This window comes from Neovison vison, chromosome 1 (assembly GCF_020171115.1).
Source record: "Neovison vison isolate M4711 chromosome 1, ASM_NN_V1, whole genome shotgun sequence".
Lineage (NCBI taxonomy): Eukaryota > Metazoa > Chordata > Mammalia > Carnivora > Mustelidae > Neogale > Neogale vison.
Window position 1 is genome coordinate 90,734,116 of NC_058091.1, and position 20,632 is coordinate 90,754,747.

General features: G+C 56.4%; 2 protein-coding genes and 1 long non-coding RNA gene across 8 annotated transcripts; 2 read left to right on the plus strand and 1 right to left on the minus strand.

Annotated features, from left to right (window-relative positions):
* Positions 1-4,207: 4,207 nt before the first annotated feature.
* MYMX (myomixer, myoblast fusion factor) lies at positions 4,208-4,462 on the plus strand. Its single transcript, XM_044237429.1, has one exon. It carries the CDS (start codon positions 4,208-4,210, stop codon positions 4,460-4,462), a length of 255 nt encoding a protein of 84 aa, XP_044093364.1.
* Positions 4,463-4,798: 336 nt separating this feature from the next.
* Positions 4,799-6,125, minus strand: LOC122908711. Its single transcript, XR_006385016.1, has 2 exons — positions 5,795-6,125; positions 4,799-5,464 (listed from the first exon to the last, which is right to left on the minus strand). It is a non-coding gene; the product is annotated as an uncharacterized LOC122908711 (long non-coding RNA).
* A 2,945-nt stretch (positions 6,126-9,070) lies between these two features.
* SLC29A1 (solute carrier family 29 member 1 (Augustine blood group)) lies at positions 9,071-19,289 on the plus strand. Of its 6 annotated transcripts, XM_044251813.1 has the most exons (14): positions 9,071-9,178; positions 11,516-11,691; positions 12,877-12,959; positions 14,896-14,977; positions 15,085-15,287; positions 15,378-15,517; positions 15,819-15,953; positions 16,062-16,159; positions 16,311-16,389; positions 16,862-16,959; positions 17,176-17,284; positions 17,516-17,601; positions 17,990-18,189; positions 18,555-19,289. In XM_044251813.1, the coding sequence occupies exons 3-14, from the start codon at positions 12,931-12,933 to the stop codon at positions 18,664-18,666; spliced, it is 1,371 nt and encodes a 456-aa protein (XP_044107748.1). In that variant the 5' UTR covers positions 9,071-9,178; positions 11,516-11,691; positions 12,877-12,930; the 3' UTR covers positions 18,667-19,289. The 6 variants fall into 6 exon arrangements, with proteins under 6 accessions (XP_044107748.1, XP_044107734.1, XP_044107707.1 ...); XM_044251799.1 differs by lacking the exon at positions 11,516-11,691 and having other exon boundaries at positions 9,091-9,178; XM_044251772.1 differs by lacking the exon at positions 11,516-11,691 and having other exon boundaries at positions 9,138-9,160.
* The last annotated feature ends 1,343 nt before the right edge of the window (positions 19,290-20,632 follow it).

Genomic DNA, 20,632 nt, shown 5'->3' on the forward strand with positions numbered 1-20,632 from the left:
GTTGTGAGTTCAAGCCCCACATTGGGTGTAGAGATTACTTTTTAAAGAGGGGGGGCACCTGGATGGCTCAGTCGTTAAGCATCTGCCTTTGGCTCAGGTCATGATTCTAGGGTCCTGGGTTTGAGCCCTACATTGGGCTCCCTGCTCAGCAGGAAGCCTGCTTTCCCTCTCCCACTCCCCCTGCTCCTGTTCCTGTTCTCGCTCTCTCCTGCTGTCAAATAAAAATAAAATCTTTATACACACACACCAAAGCCCTTAGCTATATGGCAGCTCTCACCCCTGGCCCTGCTGCCTGTCTGGCACCCTAACTGCTGACTCTCAGTGTATATGTTCCATGTCCTTCATGCCTTGCACAGGCCTGGTACACACTTGCTTGCACTCCAGTGCTTGCTGTTGACATGGATGGCCCAGTAATGAACACCTAATTGCGGAGGGCAGGGGTCTCTCCAGAACGCTCCTAGATGGCCCTGAGGGTCTTGGGAAGAGGACCAGGGAAGAGGACTGCAGAGGTCACATACTGTCCAGTCCACAGGCCTCAGGTTCACAAGTTGGCACTCAGATCCTTTTTTTTTTTTTTTTTTTTTAATTGACTTTAAGGAACAGGAGGTTTCGCCAATTTCCTCAAAGTTGCTGGCTTCTCCCCAGCAGCAGAGGGTGGGGGGCAGAGGTCAGGGTGGTGCAGGCAGGATCCATTACATAGGCTAAATCAGGAACTAGAAGGAATTGCTCTGTGCCAGCTCTGTTGCCAGAGAGAATGGTTATCTTTCCAGGAAAGACTGAGGAAATCCTTAGCAGAGCCGTTGGTTTTCTACCTTGGGGAAAAGGTCTGGGGCAGGCTGACGGGCGTGGGGAAGGATTAATCCAGGGGAGAGTGGAAGAAGTTGGATAGGGGAGTTAATCCCAGGGGGGTAAGGGAGTTGACAGTAAACTGTGAATAGACCCACCCAGGTGGAGGCAGCTGCTTCCCCTCCCCCACCTCCCTTCCCACCCCCCTCTCGGGTTCCCCATTGTTACCAGAGACAACATCCTGTTTCCCTTACTTGCCTCACTAGCCCAGGCCCTGGATCCCCTCACTCTGCTGGTGTGGGGGAGGGGGGTTGGGGATGGAGGATGGGGGATGGGGCAAGCCTCAGGCTCCAGGTCCAGGGTCCAGGGATCTCAGTTTCCAGGGTGGAAACTGAGGTTGGAGGGATCACAGCAGTGGCTTATGTGAGCCAGTGCTTGGTTGGAACTCCATGGTGCCCTCAAAATTACACACTTCAGGGGGTCGCAGAGGGAACCACTGAGGTCTGACTTCCTCTTCCTTGGGTTCCTATGGCCGGTTCCCCCTCTCCCAAAGGCTCTCTAGCTGTTATAGCAAGTACGGTTCTCACATCTTAGAAGTGTATTCAGATCAATGGAGCTCTGAGGATCTGCCACACAGGCTCTGGACAAGCAGGCCTGAGTCTGGGTCACATCACAGAACCTCTTCTGATCTATTCTTACATTGCTTATTGCTAAGCAGTGAGGACACAGCAGTAGTTAAAACAGAGATAAGTCCCTACAGTTTCTTGTGGGGGAGGCAGTTAAGCAACAAGACAAGGAAGTAAAATAAAATATATAGCATGTCAGATAATGACTTGCTGTGGAGATAAGTAAAACAGGTTTAGATGGGAAGGAGACAGAGCAGATGAGGTGGAGGAGTATAATTTTAAACAGGATGGATAGGTAATATACAGGCAAAGACTTAAGGAGGTAAGAGGTAGAGCCAGGTGAATACCTGGAGAAAGAGCCTTGTGCAAAGGAGGTAGGTGCAAAGGCCCTGAGGCAAAAAATATATCTGACACAGGGGCGCCTCAGTAGCTCAGTGGGTTAAAGCCTCTGTCCTCTGCTCAGGTCATGATCTCAGGGTCCTGGGATTGAGTCCAGCATTGGGTTCTCTGCCCAGCAGAGAGCTTGCTTCCCCCCCACCCCAACTCTCTGCCTGCCTCTCTGCCTACTTGTGATCTCTGTCTGTCAAATAAATAAATAAATAAAATCCTTTAAAAAGAAAATATATCTGACACAGTTAAGGAAAAGCAAAGAATCCTGTGTGGCTGGAGCAGAATGACAGAGACAGGATAGAAGTTGAGTCAGAATGCTAAGGGAGGTCAGACCACCAAGGCCTTGTAGGTCATAATGAAAGGCTTTGGTTTTAACTCTGAGATGGGAGCCCCCTGGATAGTTTATGCAAAAGGAAGACAGGATGTGATTCATGTTTCGTAAAGACCATTCTGGTCTCTATACGGAAAAGAGAAACAGGTGTGGAAAAGAGAAATGGGAACACCAGTTAATAGGCTACTACAACAATTTTGGTGAGGAATGACGAATACTCAGACAAGGGCAGTCATGGCGACATCAGTGAGGTAGTGAGATTCTGAATATTTTGAAAGTAGTTACCAGGATTTACTAATATGGGTAGTGAACCATGATGGGAAGAGAGAAGTCAAGAGAACATCCAAGATTTTGGCCAGAGGAACTAGAAAGTGGCAGTTGCCACTTACAGAGATCAGAAGGCCTGAAGGAGGGGCAGGTCTGGGTGGAGATCATGCCGTTCATTTATCTGCTGTGTGACTCTGGGTAACTTGGTTTACCACTCTGGACCTCGGTATCCTCATCTTTACAATGGTTATAATAATGGCAATGAATTCAGAGGATCGGCACATGTGTATGTGTAAGACTCAGTGTATGTCCCGCCCATGCTCCAGGGATGGCCCATGGCCAACACATCTGCTAGGGAAGCACCCGAAAGGGGAGGAACACTATGTCAATAAATTTGTGCTCTAGCTCCTCTCCCCTGCTTCCTCCAGGCAGAAGTGGGACGGACATGTTTGATATTTATGGTTTTTTTCTTCAAGGTCTTTGACAGTTTTAGACATAGTCATGGTACTAATGGAGACTGGCGGTGGGATGTGGATAAATGCAATTCTCAAGACTATGAAGCTTCCAAAACACTTTGATGGCCATTATCTCTTCTGAGACCAGAAAGGCCAAAAGTAGACCCATTTTAGGAAGTAGGAGGACGAGGTATTTAAAAACAAAACCAACCCAGGCTGTCTGTGTATCAAGATATCTCTGGGAACTTCACTTAATCTTGGAGCAAAAGTGGGAAAAGAAGGTCCTAAAATGAGTCTCCCTCTTCCTGTCCTAAGTGGGAGTGCCACCCTGCTGTGTCCAACTGAACCCAGCTACCCGATGGAGGGTGACCCCACTCCTCCACCCGCAGGAGGCAGCCCACAGGTCCCGTTCTCCCTGTGCAGGCCCCTCTCGGCCAGAGTGTCTAGCCTGCAGCCTTCCTGCTTCTGCGATTTGGGCAAGTGGGTCTCTCACATTGCTCCATTCCAGTTCCCCCACCCGTTAACTCCCACTTACTGAGTTAGTAGACTGAGTTAACAGATGGGACTAGAGACCAGAAGAATCGATGTGCCTAAGGTCATACCCTTAGAAAGTGCAGTCTGGGTTCTGTACCCAGCAGGAAGAATTCCTGCATCTGTTCCTTCCTCTTCTTCCAGCCCAGCTGCCTCTGCCCCTCAATATACCAGGTGCCAGAACACAGCTGTCTCTTCTTGGCTCCCCCCACCCAGGCAAGCTATCCTAGGGTGGGATTGAGCTCAATGGGGGCAGTCTTGTAGTGTCCGGTACACAGCAGTGTCCCTGCAGGCAAATTCGGCCAGAGATTCATTCTGAACCACGGTTCTGACTGGTGAGAGCTACTGCTGATCGGTGGGTGTGCGGGATTGGGGGGGTTGGAAGTGTCAGGTCAGGGTGGATCGGGGACCTCAGAAGAAAACTGGGAGGGAGCCTGAGGGTGTGAATGGGATGGGGGATGGAAGGATGGACGGAGACTGGCTAAAGGAGTTGGGGGGGTGGAAATCTAGTGAACAGTAGGAGCCCCTGGAGGCTGGGAAGGGCAAACTCTTAAGTCCTAGTCTCAACTTGACTCTCGCCTTGGCTTGGTGTCTTCATCGGCGCTGTGGTAAGAATCCTTCTGCCCCAGCTACCTTGCCAAGAGAAAGGGCCTCTGGAAAGCCAAAATGACCCATAAATTGAGGTGGGGGGGAGCATAAGGGTAGAAACTTTAGTGGTGTGGGGGGGAGCCTGCAAACCCCAAGTTTTATGCCAGGTGAGGATGGAGCAGGAAAGGGGAAAGCCTAAAGTCTGGATTGCCTTCACAGTCACTGATCCAGCCATGCCCGCTCCACTGCTCCCACTGCTGCTGCGAACACTGCTGTCCCGCCTGCTGCTGCCTGCCGCCCGCCTGGCCCGCCGGCACTTCCTGCCCCTGCTGCGCCGACTGGCCCGCCGCCTAGGCTCGCAGGATGTTCGCGAGGCTTTGCTGGGCTGTGTGTTGTTCATCCTCAGCCAGAGACACCCACCTGACGCGGAGGAGGCCTCCAGAGTGGCTGGCCAGGAGAGGCGGGAGAGGCTAGCTCCCCTCAAATGAGGTCGCCATCCTTGACATTGGCTATATCATCGAAAGCCCTTCTTTTGGAGCATGACAGTCCCAGCGCCGTCACACAGCACAGCCTATCCAGTGTGCGGAAGACACGGTGGGGGACTGAGCACAAGAAGGGTCTGACCGGGAATGCCTCCCCACTGCTAGCAGGAATGACTACAAGGATACCCAGCATCTAGCGGGCATAAAACTGATCATTATCCCCTCCCTGAATTCCTCCTCCAAGGACACCTTTCCTACTCACATCTGATTCTAGGGAATGGAGGAAGTGACTCTCCTCCCCTAGCTCCAAATGGTGACATGAGGTCCAGGGAGGGACAGTGCTTACACAGGCAAAAATGACAATGTATTTGAGAGGCAAGATTTTAACCCAGACCGTTTGTCTTCCAGACTCAGGATTTACCTTAAAGTAACAGGACCTTGGTTGCCTAGTGAGGCAGTCTTGCCTCAAGGCCCAGCATGCAGCAGGTGCTCAATAAACTTTTGTTGATTGGAGTTCTTGGGATGCCATTGAAAGTCCTGTCACCCACTCAGTTCCTAGGCTCCTACCTAGGGAGAGAGTCTAAGGTGGCCAGAGGGTGGGGGAAGAGGTGGAGAGGGGGCGGGGGTGGGGAAACCACTCAAGAGTTCCTTTTGCTTCCTATCCCATTGTCCCGCAGTCCTCATCTCCTGGAGGTTGTTTCTCTTACTTAACTTCAGTCAGTATGTCACACTGTGACCCAGCAGTCTTGGGTCCGATTTGGAGGTCTGGCTGGCCAGCTCAAGGTAAGGAGAAGAACGCCAAGTCCCTGAGTCAGTTTGGAGATTCTTCTCACCCAGTGGTGTGGGAAGAGGGAGATTTGTTTGCTAAGAGACCCCACGGGCAGCCACCCAGGGGAGCTGTGTAGAAATGCTTCCCCCGAGGGGCACTGTGTCGCTGAAGAGATGGAATGGGATGGAAGTGTCCAGAGGCATTCCCCTCATTATTTCAGCCTCCCCAAAGAGCAGCTCCTAAGGGGTCAAACGAGAGTTGTCAGATTCATTTGCATCAGCCTCCGGATAATTTGCTTATTGTTCCCAAACAATAGTCCTCCCTCCCTCCCTCCAGGAGTCTTGGGCTGTAGGTTCAGAGTGGGGAAATGAGGGATGCGGGCCTCTTTCAGGACCCCCATCCGGAGCCCGCACAATTCAGAAGCTCGGCCCCGGGGGCCAGAACCGCGCGCCGCCCCTCCCCCCCTTCTCCCCCAGCCCCGAGGGGCTTTCCGCCAAACCCCGGCCCGGCCACCCTTCGGCACCATCTGCTTCCTCCAGGCGTCCACCAAAGCCAGTGCACATGCTCACCCTTTCGGGAAGGCCACCTGGGGGAAGGGGTGGAATGAAGGGGGTTCCAGCTCGTGGTCCCCTAACGCCGTTCCCCTCCGGGGCCACGAGCACCTTCTCTGCAGTCTGATCCCGGCCTTCCATGCCGCCCGCCTTCCAAAGCGCTCCTCGCTCCCGAGCGGCGCGGGGCGGGACAGAGCGGGTCACCGAGCTTGGGGCGGGTGCCAGCGTAACCGGTTGCGGCCCCTCTCCCTCCGGCAGCGGCATTGGAGACCGGTTAGACCCAGTGCGGGCTGTGAGCTCCCGCCTTGGCCCCAGCCCCGAGGTGAGAAGGCCAGGACGGGGACCAGGGGGGGCGGTTTCCGTCGTCCTCCTGCATATCCGGCAGGTGCGCGGGGAGCAGAGGCGGGCCGCTGGGCGGTGGGGCGGGGGCTGCGCGGTTCCCACGCGCCCCGCGGGGACTGGCGGAGAGAGGTGGGGTTAGGTCCCTAATTGGGTTGGGGTAGGGATATACGCGGGGTCGGACTCTGCGGTTTCCCGCGGAGTGGATGCTTTTATGGGACATTGAAGGTCACCCCCCAACTCCTCCACCCCCGCTGCGCCACCCCAACCATATACAGATGCCCCCAAGGTCAGAGACATGTCCGGAGCAAAGGGTAGAGGCAGAGTTCTGGGAAATTACGCTGGGAAGGCCAAGCCCGGACAGAGTGAACCTCAAGTCTTGGACTCTGACCCTCATTCTCACCCTCGAGTACACACCCACCAGGAAAGTGAGGGAAGTGAGAGGAGTCCGGTCCTGAGACGGCTGGATCCTGTCTTTATTTTAAATGTGGGTGTTTTGTTCATCATATCACTTTTTTGCATTTACTTTGATTTTTTTTTTTAAATCTCAGTAAAATATTATTTATCTTGATCTCTAAATTTTTTGGTGTCCCCTTAAAATTTGCAATGCAGGCAAGCGCCTCATTGGCCTCTCCCTAGTCCCAGCCCTACCACAAGGCCATGGACACAGAGTCTGGAGCAAAATGAGAATGCACAGTCATAAGGCAGGTGCTGGTGACAAACAGCCAAGCCAAGTCAAACACAGATGGACACAGGCTGGGGAGAGTCCACCGAATGTGAGGTGGTGGGGCGGCTTGTGGCCTAGAATAAGGAGGAGGGAGTCTGGGGCAAGGGACAGTCTCAAATAGAGTGGGGAATGGGGAGAGGGTAGGGGTGCAGCTGGATCAGCCCTTTTCACCCTACCTCTGTGCCAGGGACCTGAGGGAGAAAGACATAAGCCAGGGCTGAGGGTTACAGGACTGGCTGGGCCGGGCCAGAAAAACTCGGGGTGCAGGCTGGTGTGAGCTGAGGCCTCGTGGCTGTCCAGCAGAGGGCCCTGGCACCTAGCAACCATCTCTGGTCAGGGAAGGGCTCCGAAGGGGCGTGGATGCTGGCAGGGGGCCCAGGCAGGGTGAATGCCAGATGGGCTTCTCTCCAGCCATAACAGTCCTGCCTATTGCCATCTAGTGAGCACACCAGGCCTCCACAGAGGTGGGGAGAGGAAACAACCTTCTCCTGTCTGGCCTGAGACCCTCACCACTTCCCTCCAGTTTCTTTCCCCCTCCAGCCCCCTCTGCGCACAACTCCAGCCACTGGCCACCGGCCTGGCCATGCCGGGCAGATCTGTCTGACCACGAAGGCCTGCCACCCCCACGGGCCCAAAGAGGGAAATGAAGGTGGGGAGAGAGACCGGGGCCAAGGAAGAGGGAGAGACTGAACAAACACAGGATGGGAATGGGGGTGGGGAGACCCAGACATGAAGCTGCCCTCGAGTCGTGGGGCAGTGCCTAAAAAAATACCACCCGTACCCCTCTTCCTGCCCTCTGTTTGGTTAAGGCTGGAGGGTGATAGTGTGTCATGTCTCTGTGGGAAGAGCCGGAAGGCTGAGAACACCCCTTGTGGAATAGCTTGGGGACAGTCCACTGATCCTAAGTAGAAAAACTGCCCCTCCCTTCAGGGCCCAGTCTGTTTCCTGACAGAAGAGTATGACCCTGCCTTATCCTTGATGGTAGTAAGGCTAATTGGTTGGGTGGGGTTTTTTTGGGGGGGGTATTTATTTACATATTTATTTGAGAGGGAGGGAGTAGGAGAAGCAGACTCCCTGCTGAACAGAGAGCCCAAGACCCTAAGATCATCCACGACCCTAAGATCATGACCTGACGGGAAGACAGGCACTTACAGACTGAGCCACCTCAGTGCCCCCTGCTAATTGCTAATTAGTGCCCATGGCTTCTCCAGGGGACAGGTCTCTTGGGTAGTTGGGGCAAGGTGGGGTGTGGGCCCTGGGTTGGACTTTATGTCTTCACACCCCACCAGCCATTGTGTTATCTCCACCTACTGAGGGCTGCTATGGGGGCCCTGCTATGGGGCACCCCCAACTTACCCGCCAACCAAAAGGAGGGGAATCATTCCCCCTCCCTTGGAGGTGCAGGAAGGGCTGACCAGTCCTCAGCATGCCCACCCCCTCCCTCCTTAGTCCGGGGAGGATGTGGGACTCAGCAAGGCTTGGTCTCTTCCTCTGAGGACATAGGATTCACTCAGGATGGAAGGCTGTTGGGGCTTTTTCTCTTACCATCTCCAGATGTTTCTCAGCTCTTTCAAAGTTCTGGGTTTAGAAAGAGTGAATCTGGAGGGGCCTACAGACCTGTGCCTCTACCCCATCCACCACCCACCCCCAGACACTCACTCCCCTCCAAGTCCCAGTTGAGGTGTGGTGCTTGTGTGTGTGTGTGTGTGTGTTAGAGGTAGGAAAACTCATGACTCAGATAACTGACTGTACTGATTGCGCAGAGAGGTCCCTTGGCGTGGGGGTTGGGAGAGCAGAGGGTAGGTGCGAATGGCAGAAGGTGGCTCTAAAGGGCGTGGGCGCAGGAAAGGGAAAAGGCACCATGGAGAAAATAGCGGGGTATCTGGGAGGGGAGTCCGCCCCGCTCTGGGCAGAGGGTTGGGTGCAGGGACAGTAGGAGTTTCTGGACCCCCAGCGCGGAGCACACTAGGGATGATACCCCTCCAGCCCCGGGTTCCCCATAACGGGGCAAGGTTTGGTGTGGCACGGCCCTGAGGTCCTGCCTTCAAAAGTAAGGCGAGGTGTGGGCGCGACGGCCCCGGTAAGGGGTTAGAGGGGGCTCGCATCCGGCGCCGCTGGGGGGGGCGTTGCTGGGGCGGGGCCGCGGCGGGGCGGGCGGGGCCGTGGCGGCGCGGGCGGGGCATAGGGGAAGCGGCAGCGGCTGGTGGTGGGGGGAGCGGGCAGCTGCCGCGGGCCGGGGCGGGCTCAGCGGAGGGCGGGTTTGAATGTGCTCCGGCGGGCGCGGGAAGCTGCAGAGAGGGCGCGCGGATCTCGGCGCGGTAGGACTCTGCTAGCAGGTGCTGCCCGGGTCGGGGGTCGGGATTCGGGGGTCGAGGGTCGAGGGTAGGGGACCGGTGAGGGTCCGGGAACCGCCGGCATGGAAGGCGCGTCTTCCCGCCGCCACGAGGGCAGGGAGGCCGGGCCTGGCTGCGCGCAGAGGGAACGCCGCATGGGGGCCCCGCTTCCCCCGCGCAGAGCGTGCGGAGCCGCGCTGCACGTGGCGCGCCAGGGCCAGGGCGCGTGGGGACTCTGCGGAGATCGGGACCCGAGCGGGGCGTGGGCCACCTGGCTCCTGGGCCTGAAACCGGCTGTCGCCGAGCTGACCTCTGCAAGGGGCGGGCGAGTAAATGGGTAATCTCGATGGATCTTGCCGGTACAGGAGAGGGGCCGCGCCGGTAACGGCACTGGGTAGGGGGGAATGGAGATGCGAGCCGGCGTCTTGGAGGTGAAGGAGCTGTCTCTTCCTGGCCTCCCCTTCCTGGGCCTGTCCTCATTTACTCCCAGAGAGGACTCTTCCTTAACTCAGAACCCCTGCTTTCCTTCTTAGGGAGAGAGTAGTGGTGGGTGAAGGCCGGCCTCAGCCCTGCCGGTCACGCTTCCCGGGGCGATCCCTTTGCCCATTCCTCTTGGTAACCTCCCACTTGCCCTGCCTGTTGAGCTCTCCCTGCTGAGATGTGTGCGTTATGGGGAGTGGGGAATGCCTTACACCCGAAGCTCTTGTCAGACTGGAGATGACCTCAGTCTCCCCACCCTATTTCTTCGCTCATCTCCCAATATACAGGGCTAGCCGAGAAGCAGCCTTTATACCCACCTCTCCAACCCAGAAGGAGGCTAGAATAAGCTGCCCATTGAGTTGGAATTCCAGCCCACCCATTCACTAGCTCTGCGACCTTACACAAGTGACTCAACCTCTCTGAACCTCAGCTTCCCCCATCTGTTCAATGGAGACAGTTTAGTACTAGCTTATGTGTGGTTGTTAGGGCAAGAGGGGAGCAGGTGGTGGCTGGCCTCACAGGGAACCCCAGGGAGTAGAGAATTTGATGCTACCGCAGAAGTGTGTCTAGAGCTGGGGTGCCTGAGAGGTGCTGGGGGCCTCAGGGTGGGGAGGTGCTCAGTCCAGTGGTTACTTTCAGGGCCCCATCCTGGCAGGCACGTTGGGGCATGGCTGGAGGGCCACCAGATGCTCTGAGCTGGTATCAAATCCCTGGTTGCTGCTGGGCAAAGGCAGGCAAGAACAAAATACCTGGGCTGACCTGCTGAATGTCAGGATGTGGGCAGGGAGGAGAGGCTCCCCTGGAGTTGCACTGTGCCCAGGACAGAGGTGGGGATGGCTGAGAACAGAACATGGTAGGGTAGCAGGGGTAGAGGGCTGAAATGAATACTTTGTTCAGCCTAAGTCAGATTTTCCTAAGGAAGGGGAGATACTCTATTTTCTCCACCCCAGCTCCCATCTGGGTTGAAGCTGTACCAGTTCTTTTACTTACTGCTGGGAATCTTGCCTGTGGGGGCGGGTGTGTGTGTGTAGAGCATGGGATGTGCTGAGGTGTAAAGCTGGGAGTTCCCTTCCCTGCTACCTAATAGAAAATCTGAGTCCTGAGCCTTCTCTGGCAGCCCTCGAGGGTAGAGCCGTCTTGCCTACATCCTTCTTAAAAACATAAAAACTGTTGTTGCCATTCTGTCTGCCCCTCCCCTCAGTGACTAGAACAGTGCCTGGCTAGCTGGCAGAGGTGCTCAGTCAATATTTGTTGAAAAGATGAATGGGGGGGCACGTGGGTGGCTCAGTCATTAAGGGTCATGATCCCTGGGTCCTGGGATGGAGCCCTGCATCCGGCTCCCTGCTGAGCGGGGAGCGTGCTTCTCCCTCTCCGTCTCCCCCTGCTTGTGTTCCTTCTCTCACTGTGTCTCTCTCTGTCAAATAAATAAAATCTTAAAAAAAAAGAAAAAAGATCAATGAAGAAGCCCTCTGCCAATTCGGGAGGTGTGTAGGTGTGCTTCTCCTGTCCCCACCCTGCAACACCCTACAACCCACACGTGGGCTGGGGGGCTGAGGAAGGCCTTTGGAGAGTCTGGAGTTCATTCAGGGAGGGCTTGAGAGGAATTATGGGGAAGGGAAGAAAAAAGCCCCCTGAGGATGTTGGGGGGGTCCCTGGTGGTATGTGTCCACGTCTGCCTGTCTTCAGGTCTTTAGGCTGCGACCTGGAGCACGGGCTGTACCTGCAACTGCCCCACCCCTTCAGCTCCCCTGCTGAGGCTGCTGGGTCTCTTATCTCCTGGGCTAGCTACAGGAGCAGTTTTTATCTCCTGGTTGTGTGTGTGTAAGAGATTTCTCAGAATGAGGCCCATCCCTCCCACAGCAAGGCCCGTGGGGTTCTCTCCGCATCCGCCCTCTGCCACTTTATTCATTCTGGACCCTTACCCACGGGGAGCCCATGGACAAGACCTGCTGCCGGAGCCTGAGCTAGGACTACCTCCCAAGGACTGCCCAGGCCCCCTCTGCTTTGAGCCTTCTGCTGGCAAGTCTGGGCATCTGGTGAGTGCTGGCCCAGACCCAGGCCCAGGCCCAGGTGGTTGGGGAAGCAGGCCTCACCCTGAACAGCAGACCTGGCTCCAGAGCTAGGCCCGCACGTGGGGGATGCGCCAGCACATGCCTGCCTGGCTTGCTGTGCTACCCAAAGGGAAAGCTGTCTCATCTGGTGCCAGGGTGCCTCCCCTACACGAGTGGAAAGCAGGAGGGGGGATACTGAGGGAGGAGGCTAGGAGCTTTAGGTCAAGCCTGTGCCCCTGCTCCTCCAATCTTCCCTTCAAGTTTGCTCTCAGAAAGGGGAAGAGGACAGGGGCCTGGGAGTGAGTCAGAGAGGAACCAAGGGGGGATGGGGTGACCCTGGGGCCAGAACTGGGGACCGGGGGGAGGGGCAGGCTTAGTTGTGGGAAGGGCTGTGTCCCCATATGGTAGTGAACTGTTTTCCTAGAAACCTGGCCAGGAACTAGGAAACCCTTGGGCAGTGACAAGAAAGGAAGGTTAAAGTGCCCTCTGCAGAGAGGCTGGAGTCTGGGGTCCCTCCAGGAGGGCACAGGAACCCCAGAGCCCAGTCTTAACATGACTGCAGCCCCCACCTCCCCAGAGGTATGAAGGTCAGACTTGCAGAGAAGGGCTGAGGAGAGGCATCTCTGGCTTCAGTCCTCTTTCCCTACAGGCTCATGGTTCTGCTGCTGCCGCCGCTGCTGCTGCTGCGGCAGCGGTGAATGTTTGTTTTGTGCCCTCCCTCCTCCCCTCACCCTCTTTGCTCTGACTCCTGTTTCCCTCCTCCTGTCCCTCCTTCTCTTCCATTATCATTGCAGTCCCTGACCCCTCTCATCTTCTTCCCTTCCTTCTTTGCCAGGCCTTCCCTCCCTCTCGCTCATACTTCCTCCTCCTCCTCCTCCTCTCCTGCTCGCCACGCTCCTGTTTCCCAGCTTACAAACTGCTTCGGCTGCTGGATAAAAATAGCGGTGGCCAGGCTGGGAGCCAGGTAGAGCCTGAGCAGGCAGGGGGCCCCACAGCGCTGGCCACAGGGGTCAGATTGAACAGTCCTGAGGGGCCGGGCAGGGAAGGGGCCCTTCTGGACTCTTCAGCTCACCTGCTCTGCGCCCTGCCCGCTGCCTACTCCACGAGAGTCTAAAGAGGTCTATGGGGAAGCAGGGCCAAGACGTGGCCTCACACTGCTTCTGCCCCCAGCAAGCACCAGAAGGAGGGAGCTCTCAGCCAGGCAAAACCGAGAACACTGTCACCATGACAACCAGTCACGAGCCTCAGGACAGGTAAGGGGACCTGGGCTGGGCATCCAGGGGAGCTGACATGGGTCTCCAAGGGGGGCTGGGTGCTGTGTCCTTTGGAATTTGGGCTTTCCACTGTTGACTGGCCTTCCGGCAAAGCAATGTGAGTCAGGTCTGCCTGAGGGGCGGGGGCCCCGTGTGCCTTCACTGGGGTGCCTTTGGGGAGGGCTGGGATGGGTGGGCGGCGCAGCCCCTCCCTGGCCTCTCAGTGTTTCCACTGTTGCTCTCCAGCTTGCTAGCAGCTTCCAGCTCCTCCTCCCATCACTCTGGGGAAATATTTGGCGGCACCCCTCGTTCCAGAGCACATCTGGCAGAACTGCCCTCTTCCTCCGGCCTGGCGTTGAGCCTCTGCCTCGGATGACCCTGGCCTACCCTGGTCCTTGAGCTGACCTTGCCCTCACTCCCCACCTCTGGAACCAAAAGCTTCTTTAAATTAAACCCACCACCATAATCATGCGTATTAATCATGCGTATGTTTGTGGCGGGAGGAGGCTGTAGCTTGGTTGAAGCTCTCCAAGGAATCTGGGAACCAAGATAGTTGATGAAGTTCTGCCTGCCTGCCGTCCCAAACTCCTTCAGCCCAGGCTCCCCAACCACATCCTCTCACCCCTGCCCGTCCCATCTTCCTCCTGTGCCAAAAAGGCTGCCAAACAAGGCCACCTCTGGCTGTGGGACCTCAGGCACGTAGCTTAATCTCTCCTCAACTATTTCCCACCTGTAAAATCGAGGTGGGGTTTATTTGGATGGGAGGGAATTTAAGGAGACCTAGTAAGGACAGGCCCCAGTTGGGAGCCTCACGATCGGTAGCAGTTCTGAAACCCCTCTCGCATCTCCATGTACCTTGGTGCCCTCCTCCAGCCCTGCTCTAACCATCTGTTCTGGGCAGCCTTGGCCAGGAGCTTCTTCCTTCATTCAAGCCCTCAGCTGTGTTCTTCAGGGTCGCGGGTAGATGAGGTGTGGGGGCCGTCGGGGGCACTGTATTGGAATGGCTCAGAAGGCCACACTCGGGCACTCAGCTGGGCCTTTCCTGTGTGAGGCCAGCCCCTGCACTCTGGGCAGATCTGTTTCTTCCCTGCCCTGGGCTTTGTCCCTGCCACTGGGGGAAGAAAGCAGGCATTCGCTGTGCGGAGGATATGGCAGACACATCTGGAGACTACGTTGGGAAGGCCTGGGGCTGCCTGGGGGAGGCTGGCCCGTCCCACACAGGCCCTGAGGTGTAGGGCTTGGGGGCAACGCCCCGGCCAGAGCTGGGGGAGGGGGCACTTACTTACTCCTGGCTGCCCACATGATGTCCAGTGGCCTCATATTGCCTGGCCTCCCCTGTGTGGTGTGACCTACAAAGCTAGTTCTGTCTGGACTGGAGAAAAACAGCTCCCTCACTTCCCAGCCACCCCAAGTTACCCCGCCCTCCTGTCCCACTAGGTCCGGAGTGGTCTGGGAGTTTCTTGACCTCAAACTCCTCTTTGGGGAGCCACACAGTCCCTGCCCAGACGGCATAATCACTTCCAGCCTGCCTCGTGGGGGTGGAAGACACTTGGCTGTTTCCTTGCTCACCCGCCCACCCCCAGTCTTCAGCAGGATTTCCAAAACCACCTCCGGATGTGTGGGTCACACTGGTTCCCAAGCCTGCAGGATCCCCCGAGTCTTCGGGGCTGAGAACCAAGGTCCTGCTGGCCATGCCTTTCAGCCTTGTGTCCCTCCCTGGTCCTCCTGTGGACTTGTCTGCTCTTTTCCCTATCCCAGGACGCTTTTCCTTCCACATAAACCCATAGGAAGGCTCAGGCACATGGACATAAACACGGTTGCCTGTATCCTGCGACAGCGGGAGACCCCAAAGGTTGGGGGGCGGTTTTTAGGTTTGATCAGGGAAGGAGGGTGGGATGGTGTGTCACTTGGTCCCCTTTTCCTCTCCCATCCTCAGGTACAAAGCTGTCTGGCTTATCTTCTTCATGCTGGGTCTGGGGACGCTGCTCCCATGGAATTTTTTCATGACAGCCACTAGGGTGAGACTGGGGGGATGGGGTTCCAGAGGCCACGTAGGGCCTGGTTGCTGTGTACTTGGGAGTGCCAGGAGAGAAGCCTCAAGGTTTCTGTCTTGCAACCCCCACAGTATTTCACAAACCGCCTGGACGAGTCCCAGAATATGTCCTCAGTCACTGCCGAGCTGAGCAAGGACACTCAGCCCTCAGCCACCCCCACAGCGCTCTCCCCAGAGCGGACCTCGCTCAGTGCCATCTTCAACAATGTCATGACGTTATGCGCCATGTTGCCCCTGCTGTTTTTCACCTACCTTAACTCTTTCCTGCATCGGAGGTGAGCTCCCGGGCCCCTGGCCTGACCCCTCGCTACCTCTTGCTCTCCCTGGGCCAAGGCCCCGGCCTCACTGCCCTGGCCTCTGGGCAGGATCCCCCAGTCTGTTCGGATCCTGGGCAGCCTTATAGCCATCCTGTTGGTGTTCCTGATCACCGCCATCCTGGTGAAGGTGCAGCTGGATGCCGTGCCCTTCTTCATCATCACCATGGTCAAGATCGTTCTCATCAACTGTAAGCAGGGCTGGGAAGGAGCAGAGATCTTCCCACATCCCCCCACCCATCCTTCAGACCCACTACCACAGTCAGCTAGGAACTGAGCCTTTTCCTCCCCCTAGAGGGGAGGGATGCCATTGGGCGATCAGGGTTCCAGAGACCCGAGCGAGTGCGGACCAGGGCTGGGGGGTGGGACAGAGAGGGCCATTTGGTGTCACAACTCTTCTGGAACCTGTGTTCCCACGGGCCCCTGCCCCCCGACAGCAGCAAATCCCAGTCTGCTCCCTCTCCCCTGCTGATGCCCGCCTTATGCCTCCAGCGTTCGGCGCCATCCTGCAAGGCAGCCTGTTTGGTCTGGCTGGCCTCCTGCCCGCCAGCTACACTGCCCCCATCATGAGTGGTCAGGGCCTGGCAGGCTTCTTCGCCTCGGTGGCCATGATCTGTGCAATCGCCAGTAAGTGTTGCCGCCTGTCTGTCTGCCTGCCTGCCTGTGGGTCTGGTCATGGGGGTGGGGTGGGGGGGGACCGGGGACAATCTCCGCTCTCTCACATGCTCCCCACAGGTGGCTCAGAGCTGTCAGAAAGTGCCTTTGGCTACTTCATCACTGCCTGCGGGGTTATTGTTCTGGCAATCATCTGTTACCTGGCCCTTCCCCGACTGGTAAGCAGGTGGAGAAAGTCTGGGGGTGGAGGTGGGGTGGGGTCCAGGGCTCCCAGCCAGTGCTGTTCTGGAACCCAAACCTGGCATAGGGGGGCGGAATTCTGGATCTTCCATCTCTGAGTCTACTTTCCCTATGCCCCTCACTTGGCAGGAATTCTATCGGTACTACCAGCAGTTCAAGCTCGAAGGGCCTGGGGAGCAGGAGACCAAGTTGGACCTCATTAGTAAAGGTCAGAATAGCCTGCAGAAGCTGGGGTGGAGGGCGGCCTGCCCAGCATGGGGCAGCCTGGGCGCAGAGGGCAAGAAGGAGTGTACCATATTGGTTAGCGGTGATAAGCCAGAAACCAAAGCGAACTGGGATAGGGATGACAGGAGCAACAGGAAATAAAGGCTAGGAAAGATGAAATGGGCGAAGAGGCTGGATACCCTTGAACTGTCTGAGGATAATGTGAAAGCAATTTCAGATTCTTGGAATAGGACCTGAGGTTCCTGGGAGAGGTCAGGACCCCTGGGATTTGTGCTGTGGGATTTACAGGTCTGGGAGGTCTGGGCTAGGTATTAGGGTGTGACTCTTCCCCGGAGAAGGGGTGTCTACCCTGAGCTAACCCCAGCCCTTTGGGGGAATGTTTGTCTCCTCTCTTGTTATTTATCCTCCTTGCAACTTGATGTTCCCACAACCTGGGACTTCCCCCCCACCCCCAGGAGAGGAACCAGTAGCAAACAAAGAAGAGTTCAAAGTTCCAGCCCCCGGCACTCAGCCCACCAATCAAGGCCACTCTATCCGAGCCATCCTCAGAAATGTATGTGGGGCATGGGTGTTCTGCCCTCTGCCCCTTACCCTCTTTTTCTCCTACTTTTGCCTCTCCTGACCCATGCACTGTCCGTCCTTTCTCTTTCCTCCCTGGGACTGGCCACTCCCCTGGATTCTCGTGTGTGTGTGTGTCGGGGGCTGGGGACTCTGGGTTCTTTGTTGAACAGCTGCTATGAAGACACGGGTCTGGGTCCCTTCCCTCCAGATCTTAGTCCTGGCTCTCTCCGTCTGCTTCAACTTCATGGTCACCATCGGGGTATTTCCCGCCGTGACCGCTGAGGTCAAGTCCAGCATCGCGGGCACCAGTGCCTGGGGTGAGGACACCATGGGCTCCCAGGATGGGGGCAAACTGGGGCTAGAGCAGGTTTGGGAATGGGCTTCTGTCTCCCTGGCTAAACTCTCCTGGTCCATTTGCCCTTCCCTGGGCTGGAAACATGTCCTCCATTTTTACATCTGGGGAAACTGAGTCCCAGTGAGGGTCAGGGTTGCTGAATCCGTTTCTCTGGACCTCATAACCGCCCCTGACTCTACTCTTCTTTTTCCAGGAGACTACTTCATTCCCGTGTCTTGTTTCTTGACTTTCAATGTCTTTGACTGGTTGGGCCGGAGCCTCACAGCTGTATTTACGTGGGTAAGTGGGAGAAAGAGATGCCCAGCCCCTGTGCAAGGCTAGAGTTCAGCCAGAGACCCAGAAAGGGAACCAAGAAAGTATGGTGGTAATGGAACCATGCTTTTTTAAAAAAAAAAAAAAGAAAGAAAGAAACCAAACCAAGACGTAATCTATGTATAGCAAGTTCTGCTAGTCTTCAGTGTACCAGTTACTGACCACCCCCTCCAACACCCGTATGTAATCACCAGGGAGGTCCAGATACAGAACATTTCCAGCCCTCGAGACGGCTCAGCCATGCCCCCTCACAATCATTACACCCTCAGGGTGACCAGATCCATTCAGATTCTGAGGGGCCCCGTGTGGAGCACTGGGGGCCAGCCCAGGCTCAGGCGCCCCCTGTTCCCCCTAGCCTGGGAAGGACAGCCACTGGCTGCCAAGCCTGGTGCTGGCCCGGATGTTGTTTGTGCCCCTGCTGCTGCTGTGCAATGTCAAACCCCGCCACCACCTGGCTGTGGTCTTCGAGCACGACGCCTGGTTCATCATCTTCATGGCCGCCTTCGCCTTCTCCAACGGCTACCTCGCCAGTCTTTGCATGTGCTTCGGGCCCAAGTGAGTGGGGACCCTGGTGGCATCAGGCAGGACCTAGAGCTCCAGGGTGGCCACTCCAAGGAAGGAGAGGGGGCACCGGGAGACTCCTGGATCCTGGATGGGCATGTAGGTGAAGGGGTTGTGGTGGAGGGCAGGGCACTCCAGGGTACCCGGGGGAGATGTAGGAAGGTGGGAGACAGCCCCCATTACACAGTCCCCCAAGAGAGAGAAGCCAGATTGGAGGTGGGAAAGTAGGATGGTTGTCAGCAGAATTTTGTGCTCAGGCAAGTCTCTGCACATCACAGATGCTCTGGGGGGCAGGCGAGGCCGGGGAGCTGGGGGGTTCCTGGGGCCATTCTAAGGAAGCCTTGCCCTCCTGCCTTCAGGAAAGTGAAGCCGGCTGAGGCAGAGACAGCTGGAGCCATCATGGCCTTCTTTCTGTCTCTGGGCCTTGCACTGGGGGCTGTCTCCTCCTTCCTGTGGCGGTCTATTGTGTGACCATGGATGGACAGAAGCACTGCACTGACCACCTGCTCCTTTGGCCTTTCTTCCCCTTGAGGGATGGACAGGGGGAGGTCTGGAGGTTTTCTCTTTGTACCAGCTTCTGCTTTCTCACGGCCTGTTCTGGGCCTGGATGTCCAGGCCCCGAGGAGGGAGCCTCTACGGATGGACAGTGGGGACATTGTGAGCCCGAGGGTCAGAATCAAGGGAGGGCACGCAGGCTCTGCATCTGCTCAAGTCGCCTTCAGCCACCCTCCCCCCCACTCCATCACCACGCTTGGCTCTGACTGATCCCTGCTTGAGCAGGGCAGCAGAGACTGCTCGGCTCAGAGAGAGAGAGAGTATATGTGTGTGTCTATCTGTTCATCTGCCTATTTACCAGCAGTGGTTAGGGGCCAGGACTGTCTGTCCAAGGTCCCACTGGATAATCTTTCCATATTCTCCCCATGTGCCTCCTCCCCCGCCATTTCCATGCCCCTCCCCTGCTCCCCCTGCCTTGTTCCTACCAGTCATGCACCCTGTACAGTTGCCATTTTACTGCCTTTTTTTATATTCAACAGAAACCAGGTGCCTTCAGAGGCTCTCTGATAAAATAAACCTTTTTCTTTTTTTCCTCCTTCCTCCATGGCTCCCTGTGTCCTCCAGCTGCAGCTCCATGCCCTAGAGAGGGCAGCGGGATGGCAGTGTGAATCTGGGGGACGAGCATGACCCAGCTGAGCCCTGGCCAGCACTGGGCCTGTGTCCAATGGTGGGGGTGGGTGGCAGTTAGTCCTCTTCCTCAGAGGGGCTGCAGTGCCCCCTGCTGGGGCCACAGAGGAGGGACAGGCCTGGAGCCAGGACACCCAGACTGCTGGCGGAAACTGAAAAAGGCCATTTTTTCTTTGCTGCTCAATTCCTTCTTTCACAGGACTGGGCTTAGAGACAGTGCCCCCATCTTTCTTTGGTCTTCACTGCCACCCTCACCTGTCCTCACCCCTCCGTCACAGGAATAAACCTGCACACCTGGTCCACCCCCCACAAACGTCCCCTCCCCTGGCTGTACTCCCACACCTCCAGGCAAGAAGAGGCTGCAGCTGCCCGCCCCCTACCACCCATCTCCAATCTGGCAGTCTGCCCTGACACCTGGGGGACACGGGCCTTTGTGTCCTTGCCTGGAAACTGCCCCCCCTGTTCTTCTCTGACTTGGTGGGATGGTGTGGGACTGTAAGTGGCTTCATGGAGGGAGCCATACCACTGGATCTCCCTTCGTGGAAATGACTGTTCTTGACCGGAAGTGGGAACAGAATTCTGGCCAATGTGGGGAGACACACAGACACACAGACACACACTCTGACCCTGGCTACAGCCCAGGAGACTCACTAGTCCCTGACCCGCAGATAGCTACAAATTGGCATCTCTGTCAGGTCTTTTGTTTCTCAGTTTAATTTAGTTGAAGGCTTCAGGCCTCATTAAGGGCTCTTAGAACATTTTTAGGGCTGTTTGATGAGCTCAGAATTTCTCAGGGGTTAGGGAAGCATATCATTATAAATGGAGGACTGGAGTCTGTGAACTCCAAGGTTACATGTCAAATCAAGCTATATATATCCAAGGTCGGCAGAAAATAAGGTACTCCTTTCCTAGCAGATTCACAGGGGCACCCTGAGCGTGCCCCAGTCTTTGCTATGCCCTTTGGCACTGGGGCTAAAATAAACCTGTGCTTTTTGTCTTCTCTCCCTTAGCCCCTCTTGACCTGCCCATGGTACCCCAACCTGAGAGTCCTATTGGACTCCTTCCTTGGCACCAGCAGCTCCCAGGGGCACTGTGTTTCTTCCCTGGGTTGCCTCCACCACCTTCTGCCTGCTCTTCCAGAAGGACTCCAGCCCAGGTGTCCTTCAGTCCATCCCACCCATGGCTACAGAATAATCCAGAGCCGAACTAAGTGTTCCACTGGTCTCTCTCCAGAGTATGCTGAGCATTTCCTGAC

Excerpts from the sequence above, each read along its gene's own strand:
- MYMX (XM_044237429.1), top strand. The coding sequence starts at position 4,208 with ATGCCCGCTCCACTGCTCCCACTGCTGCTGCGAACACTGCTGTCCCGC.
- SLC29A1 (XM_044251781.1), top strand. The coding sequence starts at position 12,829 with ATGGGGAAGCAGGGCCAAGACGTGGCCTCACACTGCTTCTGCCCCCAG. Across the intron at positions 15,954-16,061 it reads CATGATCTGTGCAATCGCCA|GTGGCTCAGAGCTGTCAGAA; the intron begins GTAAGTGTTGCC and ends TGCTCCCCACAG. Across the intron at positions 18,190-18,554 it reads TGCATGTGCTTCGGGCCCAA|GAAAGTGAAGCCGGCTGAGG; the intron begins GTGAGTGGGGAC and ends TCCTGCCTTCAG.